Genomic DNA, 16,301 nt, shown 5'->3' on the forward strand with positions numbered 1-16,301 from the left:
ACAGGCAACTGGCAACAGCCAAAATTCCCAGTTTCCTTTTTTATCCCTGCAATGAGTGAATCATGATGCAATAAAGGGTTGATCCGTTTGTATTTCTAGGTCTTCATTTATCTTTCTGTGAAACAGATGCAATAACATGTTGAGAGGGGCAAGGATTTAGGGTGAACATCAGCACTGATTGAGTCTGACAGCACTGATTTCCTGCCCCTTGCTACCATTCCACTTAAGAAAAGTCAGTGGTGCAGGTTCCGTATTGCAGGTGGAAGAACACTTTCCAGTGTTTTCTGTTCTCTTTCAATAAAGTCTTCTTTGTGTTTTTTCTTGAAATGTTTTCTTTCACTGTTTTTTGTCTAACTAACAACTTAAAAAAACCAGATAAATATACAGTGATGTTGCTACTTGATTTATATTTTTTTAAGAAAATGAAAACATTTAAAAGCAGAAAATATGTTATTATAAATTTTGATAAAAATAGCAAAATCTTTTTTTCTTCTTTCCAAATTTTTCCTTGTAGTATTTCCTTGTTGGTTTTTTTGGTTGTTTTGGGGTTTTTCTTTGTGTTTTGGTTCTTTATTATTATCATTACCTTTAATTTTATTTTTTATTTATTTATTTGGGGTTTGAGGGGGTTTTTTTTGTTTATTTTGTTCTGCTGTATATTGTATGGAAAACACCTATATAAACACATCCCATATGAGTAAACTTTATCCAGGTCCTCCACATTATCACATTGTGATAATGTAAATTTGCCTTTTCTTCCAGCATTAGAAACTATTCTGTATGTTTTCTTTCCACTGTAGAATGTCATTGAAGCACTTTGATGACCCAGCAGACACTGGACATACTCTGTGTCCTGATTTCTTTATGTATATGTGACTATCCTAGATAGTCTCACTAGGAATTCCATTTTACAGAGGTTTGCTATCAAAAGCTGCTTGTTATCAAGCAGATGTACACTAACCAGGGACTCCAGTGGGCAGAAGACTGTCTTTTCCCTCTATCAGTTTTCACGAAGCTGACATCATAAAGGTATTTCCAGGACTAAAAATTTGGCTTGAATGCTGGGAATACAAGCACGTATTACAGCACCACATGGTGCCTTTTCACCTGACCAAGTGACCAAGAGAAGGATCTTTTTCAGAACAGGATGTTAAAGCTTCTCAGGAAATGTAGGTTGTCCCAAAGAACTGGAATTTTCAAAAAGTGCCTTTTATGCTATTCTGTACCTGCTGGATTCTTTACCTAATACACTGAATGGTGGTGTCTCCAGACAAAGAGAATAGAAGCAAAAAGTTGTGTGGTGTTATCAAACCTTTACCTTGCAAAACTGCATGAGAAGAACTGCTGCAAGTAGTTTCTAAAAATGTCATTTTTATGTCACAGTACCAAGAGAGGAATGGAAAAACCTAAAAACAAAGGATGTCTTTGCAGCTGAAGTTTCAATATCTTTGCCCCAGAACTCTGGAAGTGAAATTCACCACTATAAAAAACAAACAAACCAACCAAACCAAACCAAACCAAACCAAACCAAACCAAACCAAACCAAACCAAACCAATACAAACAAACAAACAAAAACCCAAACAAAAGCAAACTAACAACCAAAACCAGCACAAAAACAAAAACAAGAACACCAACAAAACAGAAAAAGTGAACCATCTTGAACTCCATTTCTTGTTACCTCTCCTTTATAATCTTTTCAGAAGATATAAATTTTTCAGAAAGGAATTCAGGAGCAAAGTGGGAATTGAATAAAATAGTGAAAATATGAAAAATTTTCTGTTTTTTTCTTTTTTTTTTTAATTTTTCTTTCCCCTCAACATGTTATATTTTGAATACGTATTTTCTCGCTTCCATAGGAGAAAGCTTGCATAGCTTGCATTGCTTGAAAGGTTTTTGTGCCTTCTTTTATTTTGTGCCCAATGGATGAGGAGAGTAAATTGTTGCCATGGGTGTTCCAGGTTGTTTTCAGAACCATAGGATGATGTCATATGGACCATGCCAGGGAACAATCTTTTCTTTTAAAAAGAAAAAAAAAAAACCTCAAAAGCTTAGCAGTAACTACGTTGACTGCACCCGTGTAAGAAATCAGTGGGGTACCTGAGTAACACCTGGAAGTAAGCTGAAGTCAGACTGCGCTCTTTTGGACTTGCAGATGAGTTCTGGACTTGTCTTTTGGCGTATCTCAGAAGTGACTGTGATCTTTCAGGATCATAGAATCATAGAATGCTTTGGGTTGGAAGTGACTGAACCCTCTACCATGGGCAGGGACACCTTCCACTAGACCGGGTTTCTCCAAGTCCTGTCTAACCTGGCCTTGGACACTTTCAGGGATGGGGCAGCCACTGCTTATCTGGGCAACCTGTGCCAGAGCCTCTGCACCCTCAGGGCCTAGAATTTCTTCTTAATATCCAATCTAACCCTGCCTTCTGTCAGTTTAAAGCCATTCCTCCTTATGCTATCACTCCAGGCCCTTGTCTGAAGTCCCTCTTCAGCTCTCTTGGAGCTCCTTTAGGTGCTGGAAGCTGCTCTAAAGTCTCCCTGGAGCCTTCTCTTTCTCAACTGGATCTATTGATCTAACTTAGGTACCTCATGACTTACAGTTTTGGAGCTCTGCCTTTGTCTTTTTAACATTTTTCCTGAAGCAATGAAAATATACCCCTGTTTTATAGGCATGCACAGAGGCTATGGACCTGAAAACAAGTGTCATCTCCCCCACCAGAAGTGAATTAGGTTTAGTTTAACTATCCCTAATTTACTTTAAGGCCAATATTTCATAATAATGGATCTGGATTTAAACTTCAATGTATTTTGAATTCAGGCAGTGATGCTAAAATTCTTAAAAAAGTTTGACAGAGAAGAGTTGGTCCCATTGAAATCTCTTAAAGCTGGATAGCTGCATGTCAGGTGAAGGGACCTTAGACATTTTGTGAGCTGCTCGCAGTGGATGTGACACACCATCCATGTCTCAGCATAGTCTCTGTTCCCACAAGTCCCTAGAATGTCACTGAGAGCAGTGATCCAGGACTACAGATAGATGCCAGCCCAATGACTATAACTGTCCATATAATGCTGCCTGACCATCCCAGTTGCTCCAGAAATATTTGCTCAAATGGAAAGAAAAAAAGAACATTGGGATCTCCTTTGTGCTGGAAGTCACGGGGACATGACAACTTGGTCCTTTCGTGTCACGGAGTCACACTGGATGTTAGTATTGTAAGCAATACAAAATCCATGCAGCTATAACACAGGTATTTCACATTCATTTTTGGTGGTGATTTATGTAGTCCTCAGGGAACGTATCCCTCATTTAAACATTGAGCTAAATTTGAGTTGCAGAAATGTGTTCACTATTGATTAAATTCTACAAAAGTCAAAAATAGCCACTCTGCAGGTTGTTTTCTTCTTCCTTCCCCCCCTTTTCAGATTCTTAGCTCAAATTATATCTCTGCAGGGGCAGGGAGGGAAATAACAATGTGGTGGAATTTTTAAAGTAAGCACACTTGTTATGGAAGTCATCATGAGAGAATATATATGCAAGCCAGAATATCATTTGCAGTCATTTGTCAGAGCAATGAGGTGTCTGACTCCAGAGTGTCCTGGTTTACTTCTGCAAGGCTGCACAGGCCTCGCTGGGAAAGGTGGAAGCCTGTGATGCCCACGTAAGCTGACAAGAGCACGTTTGAATCCCTGGCAAGCCCTTGTTCATAGCTGCAGTCATTACCTCTTTACTAGTGGGTTGTTTCTCTCTTTTTTTTTTTCCCCTATCTCTGCTGTTTACTAAAATGTACTTATCAAGCTGTTATTTTTTTCCCTTTAACCATTTATGATACATTTGTGATAAAAGGTGAAAACTGGCTTTATCCTTTCTTGCATATCAATGAGAAGGGGGAAAAAGTATTATGTGGCACATGATAAACCAAATGCATTTGGGGGTTTTAGAAGCAGTTAACGATGAAGATTGCTTCAGTGCCTGCATTTAGGAGAAAATTACTTAGGTGTTTATCCCTAAGAGAGAGACTATTAGCATTAATATGAAAGAAAAAGACAGTTCTCTGAGTTAGTGAGTGTAGCACCAAGGCGTTTTCACTGGCATTGGGGAGAATTGATATGATGATTCCATCCATATTTTGGGGTGAATGAAAAGTAGATATCATCTCCCAGGTGACAGACTGTGTATTTCATTATTATGTATGACAAACCATCTTGGCAAGAGTAGGATTAATAAAGTTAACAAAAGCACAGTTGCAGAAAACTGGCAAATATATTATCACCTGGAGGCAGGAGGGCAATTAGAGTGGGAACACTGGGAATCTCAGTGAAGAGAAGCTGTATCAGAAGGGAGGGTCTGAGTGCCAGTGCAGATTATTTAGTAGTTCCTCAGTAAGAAAGAAGGGTCACTGTATGATGCTATATTTTGTAATCTTGAGTTATTTTATTGGAAGTTACTCTTGTCGGTCTTTTGTTTCCCTTATTAATTCATCTTTACTTATTTTTTTTTTTCTATCAGGCTAGTGTAGTTCAATCTTCCTGCATAAGCCAGTCATGATGCAGACATGTGAATACAGAATAGTGAGCGCATATAAAATGCTCTGCAGTTAGTAAAGGGGCAGTGAAATAGTCATCCATCAGTGTTCAGGATGGGAAGGAACATCTACACCTGATTTTCATGAGACTTAATCCTGCAGGGTCTGTGACTGTGAGCAGTACCAGATATGATGGGAAGCAGTATCATAGCTGAAAAGAGAAGGGGAACCTGAATCTATAAACCCACTTGTGGGAAACAACGTGATTTCAGTAATGATGAAAATAGATTGTCTCTAATATAGATTTAAAGTCAACAACTAAACTACACCTCACAAATTTGTGACTTGCAGAAAGGGTGATAGTTTAGACGTATCAGTTCAAAGTCTCAGACTCATTTGGATGAAGACGAGACTTGTGTCATCATGAATTAACCTGATACAGTAATTTATATTAAGAAATTACCATATTTATTTTTAATTAATTTGTTCTTTATATTCAGGACTTTAGTTTTCATGAAGCCTCTCCTGTAGTTGGAGTTTGAAAATGTATTAACCAGTGGGAAGGACTCCATCTCTTTCCTCACAAGTATATTACACTTCAGAAAGAATCCTTAACTGAGGACTAGTATAATACCATCTCCTCTCTGAGTCTGAAGACCTGTTTCTAGAGTGAGCAGGTTCATGCTGAAGTAACTAAGTGTGGGGAAGGGCGTCAGGTGGAAACTAAAATTTTGTGAAAACTAGGGATGTAAATCTATGCTTGAATTTCATATTTGGTGTGTTTCTAATTGTGTTTTTTAAGTTGCCAACCATCCATTCAGTTGACTCACTCAGCTTGGACCACCTTCTTGCCCATAGGCAAGACCCTGATGTGCTCCCTGTTAATCAGCCTACCTAGGTGAGCTGACCTGGAAACCCTTGGAAATAGGCAGCTAAAAAGGAATGCTGCTATTTGTCACAGAAGTGGATACCTGTGTCTTCCAGCAAAGATCACCTGTTATGAATATTCTCTTTCTTCTTTAATTTCCCTTTCCAAGTAAATAAATTAGTTTAAACAAAGGGTTGCTGGTTGTCCTCTAAATTACAGATTAATTTCCGGGCCTGTCTTACCTTTTTACATGTTCATTCACAGAGTTAAGAAAAAGCTACTGATTTTGTACAGTGTGGAGTTCATAATATTGCCTTGGAAGGCTGTCAGATTAGGTTCAAGAAGCCATTAGTCTGCTCGGAACATAGACTACATCTTTTTTGTTATCTTCATACTGTTCCCATCATCAGTGACGTGTAGTTTGTCCCTGGTACAAATTCACAGAAGGAAAGGGATATTGCTGTTTTGTAACAGAAGCAAGGATTCTTTCCTGTAATTATAAGGCATGAGACACTGACTGATCATTAATCAAGAGACTGATTGTAATAATAATGCACTTCCACTTCAGGCTTATGGGCTAATTCTCATTTATACTAGTCCCATTTTGAACTGCTCCTGGATCATTACTACAGCGGGCAAAAAGGGTCGTGAGAGAGAGATTTGATGTACAACCAGAGTAGTGTAGAGACTCAACACAGAGAGAATCAATCCCTGTCCTCCAATATTTAAGCCAGAGCCCCTGCATTTCCTCTGGTCTGTGTCAGAGCTGTTACTCAGCTCTCTTCCTTCCTCACAGTGATGTGGCAGATGGTTTAGGCTGGCACAGGTGGCTGAAGTACCACCTGCTGCAAATTTTTCACTGTCTTTTGCTAGGTAACTCCTTTTGTTGTGGCTGTTTGCAAAGGGAGGCTGGAAATAGGAGAGAAAAAAGAAGAGAGTGTGAATTGATGTTGATATTGTTTTGTGCTTTCTTGTTTTCTGTTGTGTCATTGCTGGGTACCTGTAGCTGGTGCAGGCTGGAATCCTGAGAGCAAAGGCAGCAGGCTTGGAGCTTTGGCTTCTGTGATGGAAAAAAGTGTATCTTTATTATCGCCTAGTGTTACTTAACCCATGCTGGGGGACAACATTTCCCACTGCTGAGTGCTGTGAAGGGAAAAATCCTCTGTTGGCTGTAGGCATTAGGTGCTATATTCTCTTGACCCTTTGAACTCCACTGGAAATAAAACAGCCTTGTAGAAGCCAAATGAAATGTTTAAAATTAAGAGGAGGACAAGAGTTATCATCCAAATGCATGAAGGATAGGACTGGGCAGAGGCTGTGGCTGATACTGTGGATCTCAGAGGCTGGGATTGGTGCTTAGTCTCTGTTGAGGTAGTGGGAGATGTATGAAAGTAAGTCACTCCTCATATCTTAATTACTCTCTGGATCCAATCATCCCTCTCTATTGAGGGAGAGAGAGACTTGAATACTAAATAAATCTATAATTCTATAGTGTAGAAGAGATGACTACCTCTTCAGGGGCAGAAATCAGATGAAACAAGGCCCATCTTCTGCATCAAGATTAGTACAGGTATTAGAGTGTTTATAAAATATATTATCTAGCTAACATCCTATTTGGATGTTTTCTTATTTGAAACATAATTGATGCAGATCTGTTGCTGCTTGATATTACAAATAAACTCTCAAAAACTACTTGCTTTTATCCCTCCCCCTCCCCAAAAAAAGACTAAAAAATTTGTGAAAACCATATAATGATCACAGCACTTCTCACCAGTGTACTTTTCTTTGCTAAATCTATTTCAAGTGGTAAAAGAAAAGCACACTATATGACAAGCAGTGCCAGGTGGATGATATGTAATCCCAGTGAAGTCAACTGTGATGTTTGTTTGTGTAAGAGAATTTACTGAGACAGACACGGGAGGGCTGTACTTTTGCTTTAAAAAATATTTGCTGCTAAAAATTAATCATTGACCACATTGCCAAAAACTTTCCTGAGAGTCAAGAAATTTTCAACCTATTTAAATAAAAAATTCTGATTTTTTTCAAGTGAACAATGCAGTTTCATGTATTCCTTTTATTGCCTTTACTTTTGCTTCTATCACTGTTTGAAGATTTTTTTTTTCCCCCCTCCACTGAGTTTCCTGTGTCCTTTCTGCTCATTTTACCTTTGTTTGTTCATTGTCGTAGATGAACAATATCTTGCCTGTTTGCAGGAACATATCCCACCCCTCAAGCGTTTGCTATAAATGTTGAAAAAAAAAACCCACTCTTCATAATAAGAGTGACCCCTGTGGTAATCAGGGAGACAGTTTTGATTAAGAACATCTGTTAGCAGATTCCCGGTTCTAAAGTCAAGCAGAATATAAGACAAGAAGATATAGAAAGTGACATTCTTCAGACTGTGAGGCTGGCCTCCCTGGGGAGACTCTGACCTCTTCCAGATATACAAGCCAAGATCATAAAAAAAGAACAGACATCAAAATATGTGGAATGTGTGTGCAGTTTGAAAAACATGACACCTTTGTTTCCGAGGTGCCTCATCTCTAAATTTCTAGGCACCACACTTCTGAGGAGTGTGGAGAGGCGCTGCACTTCTGAGCATTGCATCATGTTTACTCCTCAAACACATCCCCACTCAATGAAAAAGAAGGGATAGATATTCTGACCCTCTGCTCATTGTCTTGTCTCTTCTTTTTTGGTTCTTCTCTTCTCCCTCTTTTATCCTTTAGATGCTGACAAGGTTCTCTATTAGCAATGCATAACATGGGGGTCTGAGAGAACTGGCTTCACTTTACAGTTCTACTGGTGTAAAATGGTGATGTGGATGACATTGCTTCCAAACAACTTGTATTCCTAGTTGAATAAAACCTTTTCCAGTCCAGCAATCTTTCTCCAGCACTGTCCAGGAGGAAATATTTAGGAAACAGTAAAGAAACAATGCTTGGCTTTGGGGAACTTTGTGAAACACTTTCCTAGAGTCTTTCAGTCAGCAAGGTGGAATTGTCCTGAGGTGAACACGAAATCCAGGCTGTTATGTTTGATAGCAACCCATAAACCATACCTAGGTCTTCATAAAGATCTACGTATCTAAGTGTAGTCTGACTTTGCTGCTCTATGTCTTTGTTTCCTCTTCTGGAGGCATTAAGATACTGATCTTATTTGGAAAGAAGTCTCTAATGAAAAAAAAAAAAACAAACAACATACAAGTTCTATTTATATTTCCATGACAGCAGTATGAATTTAAAAATTTATTAACAATATTGCTCTTTGAGAAAAGATTTCTCTTGCTCATTATGAAAGGTGGGATAAAAGAGGATAAGATGATGAAGAGAAAAGAGACGTTAGACGTTTTCCCTTTCTAAGTTATTATATTAAAAGCTACTAGAAAAAGAAAGCATACTCAGAAAAATGAAATGTGGAAACAGGGACAGTTTCCCAAGGATAGGTATGGAAGTATTTCTTGGCTGTGAATGAATCGGATTATGAAAGCCAAATTGTTTCTGGAGTTGAACATTTTGAGAAGTTAAAAGGCAATGAGATAGGTTTCTTATAGGTACACTGGCAACTCCATGAAGACCAGGAAAAATGTGGGGCTGCTGCTGGAATGAGGAACATGAGAAGTACTAACACACTTCAGACTCTCTCTGGCCCAGACAGAGAGGCAAGCTCTGCTCTTACGCCTCCCAGGTCTTTGTGCCTCCAAGGAAGGTTTAAATGACATACAGCACCCTGAGTAGAGGGGGATAAACAAGGGTGAAGTGAGTCAAGCTGTGTGTGTGTGCAGTTCAGCACAACACAATGAGACACATCCAAGCATGTTGAGGGAGCTGCTCTGTGTTATTGTGAGGCTACTCTGATACCTTTGAAAAATCATGGGAGACGCCTGATAACTGATGAAAGGCAAATGTGACATCTATTCAGGAGCAACCTATCCATTGAGAGATTTACTTGACAACAGTCTTCAACAACAGGTAGACATATACAGTCCTATGAGGATTAGCAACAGTTTTTTGCTGCATCCAATTACAATGGAAAAAGGAAAGTAAAAAGTTATGTTGACTTCTTTCAACTTTTAGAAAAGTTTTATTTTGTTCCTATCCAGGCTTGACGCTTGTTCTCAAGTATCATATCTCCTAAGAAGAATGATGATTTTGTTTCAGAAGAGTTTTTACCACACTTTTCAGTTGTCTTAGTCATTATACACAAGAGAGTATTAGAGACTGATGTCAAGCTGCAAAGTGCTGTAAGCATGACAAATCTTCACTTTAATTCTCAGAATTGATTTCCTTTTGAGGGGGTGTGATTTCCTTCTCTCTCTTCCCTTTGGTATTTACTGACTTGGGAATGTTTCATATTTTTCCCTTATTGAGTAGAAATTGATATCCAGTATTATTTCTGAATAATTTTTAAAAGGTCCCTTGTACATCAGGAAACAATTAAAGAAGATATTAATGTGTCAGCTGCACAGATACACTGTTGTTTATTTTATAAAAGAACCAGGCAAAATATAAAAATAAAACCACTGAAAAATCTGCAAAACCTTTGGATCTCTCTCTATCTACCCCTGGACATTCACAAAATCCAGGTGAACTTAAGTTTTGTTTTTTTCTTGCTGTAAAGAAACAGGAAAAAATGTGAAATATAGAGTAGGACTTGAAATAAAAAATGAACAAAAATATTTAGTTGCATGTTAGTCCTTTGTCTTGTATATAATATGCATACAGTGTTGCAAGGGTTATATTATGTTTGTTGATATTATATTAAGTCTTTCTCTTGCTATGTATTATTATGTTGAGGTTCCTCATGAACAAAGAAAAAATCCACTTCTTTTGAAATCAAATAAAAGGCTTGTTTAGGTTTGACCTTGGAGTCCTTGACTCTGTACTGAGCAATCATGCCAAGGGGAAAAAACTGAGAAGTAAAAGTCAACATCAAAAAATTGGAATGGAAATGACTAGGTGAGTTAACAACGGAAAGCCAAGTGGATGTCCCCAGTCCAGTTTGCACAGAATACTTAATGCCTCTGAAAATAGATCACTGCAAACATGGCACTAAAGCATTTTGTCTGTTTAGTCTAATATATCAACAGCAATAATATGCTATAATAAAAAATTGCATAGGTAATTCATTCATATCCTTGAAGCCTTAACTATGCCCGACATGAACCAGAACGTGTAGGTAAATGATTCTGACTCAAGAGTGGCAGTCTCTAAAAGCTGAGGACTTTGTCTCTTTGGAATGATTCAACGTGTAAAATTAGGAACCCAGGGTCCCCTGTCAGTCAAGGAAAGCCATTAAGCATCCCTGAGGAGTGATCCTGGGACTGCTCGTGCTGCAGAACGTCACTTACTGTGAGTAACTTAAACAGGGACCTGTGACCTAATTCCTTCTCAGTTTGCCATAAACTGCTATAATGGAGTGTACAAAGATCTGAGCACTTCCTAAAGGTGGATCACCTCACTTAAACAGAGCTCATTCTCTGTAAAAGTCTGTGCAGAGCAGTTATACAGTGCTACAATGGTTGACTTATGAAATTTCTTATTCAGGAATTCAGGTCATCTGGGCTGGGCTTTATGTTCCATATGAAAACATGTACTTTTAACTAGAGTCTCTGTTCTGTTTTACCAATGCTCTAAAAATAAATAATAGATACAAAAAAATAATTAATTAGGCAACTAAAGAGATAACTATTTTTTCATCAGCAGAAGCAATCTGTAGTCCACTAATTGCATTGAATAGCTCACCATTTGTTATAACAAGGGCTCAGGTAGCTGACTGCAGCTACACAGACAACTAAATTCGGGAGCCTAATCCACAAGGTTAACTTCACAGAAGGTTACCATTGTCTGCTAAGCTTGAAGAGATCCTAGTCTAGTTCAGTTCCTGGTGCAGAACAGTTCTGGGTGACTGACGCAAAGAGGAGAAAACCAGGGGCACGAGGGACGGGGGCTGCAACGAGACTTTGTTCTGGCATAAAAGCCTGGAATTTGAGAGCAAGGAATGGAGTCAATGACTGTGTTTTGTCATTAACACTCCCTGCTCTTAACTTGGAAACTCTTTGGTATTGCATTGTCTATTATTCTAGTGGCTGTCTAATGTAGATGGCAAGGAAAGACCTGGGAACAGAGACACATCTCCGTTCAGTGTCTCGTCCAAACCATAGAGTGTAGGAATACTTTTTATTTGATCTCTGCAGTGTTTCTCCCCACCACTGCCCTACTGTTTGCAGATCCAGTTTCAAAAGGGTAGGCTAGAGTATGACTTGATCCACTCTGTGCTGTAGCTTGGTGGTTAATAAACTCTCCTGGGATGCCAGGGATGATAATGTAGAGATTTTGAAATTCTGAGTAAGTCCCAAAGCAGAATCCTACCCTTAAATTGCCTATTAGTCTGCCATTTTAAAGCTTAGTTCGATGAACTTTTTCCTGTAGCAGGTGAAATATTTTGAATGATATATAAAGCCTTTGGGTAAAAGACACACCATAAATAAATGATAATGGTCAACATGAAAGTCTATTCACAGGAAGCATTGTCAATCAACATGAATGACTATTGAGAGAGATTTAAGGCTGAGACTTTTAAAGGAACATAAGCAATCCATTTCCCTTTAATTTTCAGCAACAACTGAGGATATATATATGTAACCTAAACTGTTTAAAAAATCCTAGCATAAATTCTCAATAGACTAAAAAATACAGGATTTGATATTGCATCCTGCTTCTCATAGAAATGGTTCAATGTTGATATGTGTACTCTTTTTTTATCAGACCTCCCTGCATCTTAATATCTCTGGAGAACTGATTCTGTCAGGAGGATTCTGATCCTGACCGACTGTTGCCATGGTATTGGGTTATTCTGAGCTGTGATCAAGAAAAGCAAACAAACTTGAGAAAGAAACTGGCTTTAAAACATATTCTCAAGCCACAGTTCCTGAGACTAGTTTTTGAAAACTAAATCTCAATTTTTGTACAATGTGGCAGTTGTTAAGTACTTCTGAAAAAAGCATACCAGTAACCAGAAGTGTTGCTGTGACAATAAATACACACATAAAAAGAGAAAAATGCAGGAGTAGAAAATTAGACCAATTCTCTCACTATTCAAAATTGTTCATTGTCATTTAATGGCATTATCCCACACTGAACTGAAACCCCTAGCTCTTCTAAGAGCCTTCAAAAGAGCAGAACTTTTTGCAGATTGTACCCTTGTTTTGCTAGGCACTATTCCAAAGCCGGTGAGAGACAATGAATATTTTTTGATAATACTGAGCTTTTGAATTGAGGGCATAATAAGGAATTTGTACCTGTCTCTCATCCCTAGATAGTAATACAGCTTTTCTATTACACCTGTTAATACTCATTCAAATGCACATCATCTCTTTGTACTGGCAGTACTGCAGAAGGTTCTGGTAATACATGAGGCAGTATTTTCTGTATATAGGCACTGGCATAGTAAGTTCATATTCTTAGAGGGTAGAGTTCCCTTGATAGGAAAAGGGAAAAAAAAAAGTCCTCAGAGAAATCCTTTTTATTGGGGTGGATGAACCAAGAAGGATGCACAAGTTTCAGTAAGCAGCATTCAAAAGAGTAAAAAACGAGCAGTGTGAAATTACATGGGGAATCGTGGAAGTTTTCAGCAAGTTTGTTATTTACAGATGGATAATTTTGTTTGCCAAATTAGTATATGTTTTCTGCCTATTCTGCAGGCAGAATTCACAGCCATGAGGGACCAATACATGCGAGGTGGAGAAGGTTTCATTATCTGCTACTCCATCACAGACCGCCAATCCTTCCAAGAAGCTGCTGAGTTTAAGGAGCTCATTTATCGTGTCCGGCACACCTATGACATCCCTGTGGTGCTGGTGGGAAACAAAATAGATCTTGAAGAGTTCAGACAGGTAAGTGACTTCTCCACTGTGTTTGGTTTGGTTTTTCTTGCCTGCCTCAGGGGTTTCTGTAGCATATGTTGTACAGTATCACTGAGAATTATTAATACAAGGTGAGGTTTAATCAAAGACCAGCAAACTAGGACTCATAATAAATTAAGGTCTTTGTTGTGCTTTTCATCCATGTGTTGTGGAACTTAAAGTAGCCTTGGTAAATCACAAGCAAACCTTCTTTGTTTTTACTTGAAAAAGTTTTTCAATTTTTGTTGGAAGTTATATATATGTATTCAACACAGAAAAAGCTTCAGCCAGGACCTTTAGGGTAAAAATCCCCTATTTTCTTTGGAAGTTACCAGCCATTAAAGATTTTCTTTTTTCCTAAGCATACTAGATTAATTAAGGCTTATCAACCTCAAACTGAAAAAAAACCCCACACAATTAGTTAAAATAAAGAAATATATATGAGATTATCTTTGCCTGAAGATGCAGTGACTATGTTATTAAAATGTTCAGGTAAGACTGGGACTTGAAGTCACTTTGATTTGTATACAAGATTTCAGCTACTATACCCGTAGAACATCATATTTTTTTGACTACAAGGGCAATGACTGTGGGTCTCTCAATGCCTTTAATAATCTTTGCTCACCCTTTTCCTTTTTCTCCCTCTCTACTTCTCGCCTTGCTGTTTGTATTGATGCGTGTATGTGCAAGGGAGTGAGTTAGAGAGAGACCATGTTAGAATGGCTTGGTTGTGACCTGGTATTGAAAGGAAAATATCCTTAATCCTAAGCAGAAACTTTGAAAAGGAAGAAAAAAAAAAAGATATTTCACTATGTGGAAATCTTAAGACACTCCTAATATACACTGTGATTGTTTTCAAATGCCTGAATCCTATGCAGACATAAGTAACAGTTAAATAAAATGGTGGGTTTAGGTTCATTAATATCTGTCTGTGTTCACACAATTCTGTCTACTTTTTTCCGCTTATCCTGTCACTCTTCTCCCCATTTCTTTGTCTTCTTTCTTCTACCTGAAGGCAGAAAATCCAAGGCAGCGTCAAACCTGAAATTAGTCCTAAAGATCTGATTATGTACATTTAAAACTTCACATCTGTTTTCCAGATCATTGACTTCCTCCCTAAATTAGGCTACGACAAAACCCTAATGGCGACAATCCAGCTGCAGCTTAATGCTCAGCTTGAGGCTTCAAACAGCAATGCCTTGTGCTTATACACTAGACTGGGAGGGATGTAGATTCAGTTGTTCTGTTGAGAGAAAACGACACTGCACCTGACCCCACCAGGAATAGGATACGGCTGGTTATCTACAGCTACTCATAGATGAGATTTTCTGGAATACTTTATTCACTGAGTGATATAAAGATACTCTTTCATTGATATTTGGCAGCACTTCTTTCTGACCTTACTTTTTGTTGAACTTTTGTATATTAATCATTGTCAGTGCATATAAAAGTATATATGCCTGATTTAAATGCTTATACATGCTCCTTGATGATCATGTCTGATCTCATGAACAATAAAATTTGTGTGCATGAATGTCTGGATTGGATTTGACCATTCAAGATTAAAGGGTATGGAGGGGGGAAGTTGGGAATGATATTAGAAATTATGACTGTGAGATGTGACAGGCACAATAAAAGCTGCTTTATGAGATCACCACTGAAGTTCCTGATTGAATGTTTAAACAAGGAAATTCAAAATTGTTGTCCTACATTTTTTAAACCTTTCAATGAGCCAGGAATTAGGTCTTCAAAATATTTTCCCCCATAAGCCCTCTAAGACCGACAGAGTTCAGCAATGTTAGAAGGGCTTTCTCAAATATACTTCAATTCAGACTTTGACTCTTAAGTGAAAGACCAGTAAGATAATGCAAAGCAGATCTGCTCATTTGAATAAAGCACTTGAATATGACTATGTATCCATAAGCTAGTGATATGAACCAACACGAGCAGAACTGTAGAAAAAACCAGTTTATTCTGAAGTCCACACCTTGGGAATTTATTTTTAACTTTGGACTTTCTCTACTCGAGGTCTGTTGTCTCAATAATTAGCTGGTGCTGAGGTGAATAAGTTGTTCTCCTGGACTTAAAGTTCATCTGTTTTAGGTCATGTTCTCAGAGATTACAATTGAAAGCAAATCGTGGTTAAGTGGATGTGATGAATAGGTACTGCTCAGAGTACCTTCCTGAACCCAACTAAAGCACCAGTGTGTGGCAGGACACCTCTGTGCCCAGCTTCAAGCACGTATTAGACTGTGTCATCTCATTTTGTCAGAAGTGGGACATGAGGCTGTGCTGTGTGTTTGACAAACACTGAAATAAGTTACATGCATGCTCACTTGTTAGGTTAAGAAATATCTAAGTAACTCAATGAACTGTGGGAAGGTAGATTTAAAGGGATCTTTTCAAGGTCATGCACTGTAGTTATGGCTTCATTAAAGACATTTGGATGGACAAGAGTGACAGCTAACTAACTCTGGGGTGACAAACAGCAAAAAGCTGATGATGTTAGGCATTAATGTATCAATGAACAAACAGTAAGGATTGTTCACAAACATACCAAATTCAAACTGAAAAATAGTAAATGTCAGAATACAATCAGCCAGACTGGAATTTGACCAGGGCACCAGGGCCAGTATTGTGGCTTTGTTTAATGACATTTTTCTCCTATGGATTTCATTAAAACAACTGTAATGTTATTCATGTTATTTAAAAACATAACATTAAGTTCAATATTCCCAGGCATCATTTCCATTTAATGACAATTCTGCAACAATCAGACAGGCTTTAGTACCTTGGCCAGACAAAGCTCTGTTTGAAATGTGATCCCCTACACAGTACAGTTAATGATGTATGTTGCTTGCCTAAAATCCATCAACAGGACCACAAGAACAAAACTAATCTACAATTAAAATTATATCTTTGGAGAAACACTGCTGAAAAACAAAACCAACAGCTTATTATTTTTAGATAATATTCTTATTTTATGATGGTTTCAATGAAGTGATA

At 38.1% G+C, this 16,301-nt stretch overlaps 1 protein-coding gene across 1 annotated transcript in view; it reads left to right on the forward strand.

Annotated features, from left to right (window-relative positions):
* Positions 1-14,527, forward strand: part of LOC113983508 (GTP-binding protein Rit2) — an 86,484-nt gene extending 71,957 nt beyond the window's left edge. The window contains exons 4-5 of the mRNA XM_039383437.1: positions 13,095-13,286; positions 14,396-14,527. Coding sequence (XP_039239371.1) covers positions 13,095-13,286; positions 14,396-14,527 — 324 coding nt within the window. The remainder of the gene's footprint in view (positions 1-13,094; positions 13,287-14,395) is intronic.
* The last annotated feature ends 1,774 nt before the right edge of the window (positions 14,528-16,301 follow it).

The sequence above is a fragment of the Pipra filicauda genome, unplaced genomic scaffold (assembly GCF_003945595.2).
Source record: "Pipra filicauda isolate LSUMZ 115617 unplaced genomic scaffold, ASM394559v2 scaffold30_size5312502_pilon, whole genome shotgun sequence".
Taxonomy (NCBI): domain Eukaryota; kingdom Metazoa; phylum Chordata; class Aves; order Passeriformes; family Pipridae; genus Pipra; species Pipra filicauda.